A 2,495-nucleotide genomic window follows, 5' to 3' on the forward strand; every position below is an offset into this window, starting at 1 on the left:
CACACCAACGCCAATACGCAAAGCAATATATGCCACTTATGGGAGAGCATCTCATATTTGCGCAGCCACATACATGTAGATACGAATACGCACCTCTTGGGCCTCGTCTTGCCCACGACGTGGCTGTCCGGAACTCAAAAAGGGGGAAGGCAGGATGAATGCAAAGACGCACAGCATTGGGGCACTCTGCAGTGGGAAACGCGTCCCCACCAACTGGAAGGCCACGAGGTCTTATCTGCAGGCGCAATGCGCGTGCGGGGGCGGTGCCAGAAGACACGCCAGTGACTTTGCGCCATGCGCCCGGAGGCACGAGTGGAGAAGCGGCCGCAAAACAACAGTGCGACCACCGGCACGGTGCCGCAGCTGCCGCCTCAGAAATACACTGCCTCCGCCCTGCGTTTGCAGCCTCATCCCAGTGGGGCGACTGTGCAAGCGGGTGCAGACGCCCCTCACCCCACCCCATTGGCATTCCGCACTTCCTCCTGCTTCGTCTCTGGCTGTCCCCGGCGCCGCCCGGCACGCCTATGCTCCCCTTTCCTGCCCCCAGCCACGGCACCACACGCAGTTCCCCACTCCCCCAGCCGCGCGCCACCACCTTCCCGCCTCCCTGCCGTCGCCTGACGCGACGCCGCCCTCCCCAGTGCGCGTGCATTCGCGTGCATCTGCCCCAGCTCGCGCCTCCGAGGGCGCACGACGCCCCCGGGACGTACGGAGGAAGAGCCGGCGCGTGCCGGCAACGAACGCGGAGGCACCGGCGGCCGGGAACCGAACCCCTGCTGGGGCCCCAAGACGAGGAAAACGCGGGACGCAGACACAACCGCCGTTGCAATGCCTAGTTGATGCCCTTGTGCGCCCGCACCGCGAAGACGCACACCGTGCCCGCCCACTACAGGAAGTACTCTGGCAAAGCCGCCTTCGCGGGCTCGTATGCATCATCCGGGGCCGCCTCAAAGAGCTTGAAGTTCTTGTTGAGGTGCTCGTCTAGCTCCAGTATGGACGCCACATTCATGCAGCGGTAGCAGTAATTCGGGGCCGACCACACCGTCACAAGCGTGTCGTTGAACATCACCCGGTAGCCCTCCATCACAAGCTGGTGCGAGCGGCACAGGAGCTCTAGCCTGTTGGTCTCGAGGAACGTGCGCACCACCTCTTCGCCGTACAGGTAACCGGCGCCGCGCGGGGAGAGGCCCCAGGCGTCGATCTCGTCCGGGTCGGACCACAGCAGGTCGCACATGGCGCCTTCGTGCGGCACCTCGCAGCGGCGCTCGATGGCATCTATCTGGCTCATCGTGGAGATCATGGGCGAGAGCCCCGCGTGAACGCACAGGATCTTCTCCTCCACCACGCACACAAGCGGCAAGAGGTCAAACACCTCCGTGCAGTAGCGCCACACATTCACGCTGCCGTACTTCCGGAGGCACTCGTCATAGAAACCGTACACCTGCGTGATCTGGCGCGACTCGTGGTTGCCGCGGAGCAGTGCGACGCGATTGGGATACTTCACCTTGAGAGCAACCAGCAGAAGGAACGTCTCCACGCCGTGGTGCCCGCGGTCAACGTAATCGCCCATGAACACGTAGTTCACGTCGGGGACGTCCCCGCCCACGCGAAACATCTCGATGAGGTCGAAAAACTGGGCGTGGATGTCGCCGACGATGGTGCACGGCGCGCGCATCGTGTGGGTGTTGGCCTCCGCGTCAAGAATGGTGCGGGCGACGTTGCATAACTTCTTCACCTCCGACTCCCGGGGGCAGACGGCCTTGCCGACGGTCTCTAGAAACTGGTCAATGGAGTCCATAGCAAGTGTTCTAGGGGGAACAGAGCCAAACTAAAACCTGCACGCGGCAGTGGCAACAGCAGAGAGCGGGACAGAGGGGAAAAAGCAGAGAACTCAACGCACCACCACCGGCAGGTGTCTTACGGAAGCCTACAGAGCAATGTGTGTGTGTGTGTATATATATATACATATGCATTGGGCGTGCCCACCAAGTGCGCGGCGTAACCGGCTGGAGCAGACAACGCGCAGGGACAGATAAGCGACGAGGAGAGCACACCAACGCCAATACGCAAAGCAATATATGCCACTTATGGGAGAGCATCTCATATTTGCGCAGCCACATACATGTAGATACGAATACGCACCTCTTGGGCCTCGTCTTGCCCACGACGTGGCTGTCCGGAACTCAAAAAGGGGGAAGGCAGGATGAATGCAAAGACGCACAGCATTGGGGCACTCTGCAGTGGGAAACGCGTCCCCACCAACTGGAAGGCCACGAGGTCTTATCTGCAGGCGCAATGCGCGTGCGGGGGCGGTGCCAGAAGACACGCCAGTGAATTTGCGCCATGCGCCCGGAGGCACGAGTGGAGAAGCGGCCGCAAAACAACAGTGCGACCACCGGCACGGTGCCGCAGCTGCCGCCTCAGAAATACACTGCCTCCGCCCTGCGTTTGCAGCCTCATCCCAGTGGGGCGACTGTGCAAGCGGGTGCAGACGC

The 2,495-nt window shown here is 62.0% G+C and overlaps 3 protein-coding genes across 3 annotated transcripts in view; 1 reads left to right on the plus strand and 2 right to left on the minus strand.

The window, feature by feature from the left end:
• Tco025E_08373 (uncharacterized protein) lies at nt 1–652 on the minus strand (the record flags this gene model as incomplete). The annotated part of the gene is made up of 1 exon (XM_029375223.1): nt 1–652. A coding segment is annotated over one exon (652 nt), but the record flags the coding sequence as incomplete, so codon positions are not given.
• A 234-nt stretch (nt 653–886) lies between these two features.
• On the minus strand, nt 887–1,798 carry Tco025E_08374 (protein phosphatase 2A catalytic subunit; the record flags this gene model as incomplete). Its single annotated transcript, XM_029375224.1, has 1 exon — nt 887–1,798. The coding sequence occupies one exon, from the start codon at nt 1,796–1,798 to the stop codon at nt 887–889; it is 912 nt and encodes a 303-aa protein (XP_029224667.1).
• Nucleotides 1,799–2,343: 545 nt separating this feature from the next.
• Nucleotides 2,344–2,495, plus strand: part of Tco025E_08375 (uncharacterized protein) — a gene marked incomplete at both ends in the record, with an annotated part of 360 nt that continues 208 nt past the window's right edge. Inside the window, one exon of the mRNA XM_029375225.1 lies at nt 2,344–2,495. This exon is cut by the window's right edge and continues 208 nt beyond it. Within this exon, the coding sequence (XP_029224668.1) occupies nt 2,344–2,495 (152 nt within the window).

Source organism: Trypanosoma conorhini (genome assembly GCF_003719485.1).
Source record: "Trypanosoma conorhini strain 025E chromosome Unknown Tco_14.4_contig_00765, whole genome shotgun sequence".
Lineage (NCBI taxonomy): Eukaryota > Euglenozoa > Kinetoplastea > Trypanosomatida > Trypanosomatidae > Trypanosoma > Trypanosoma conorhini.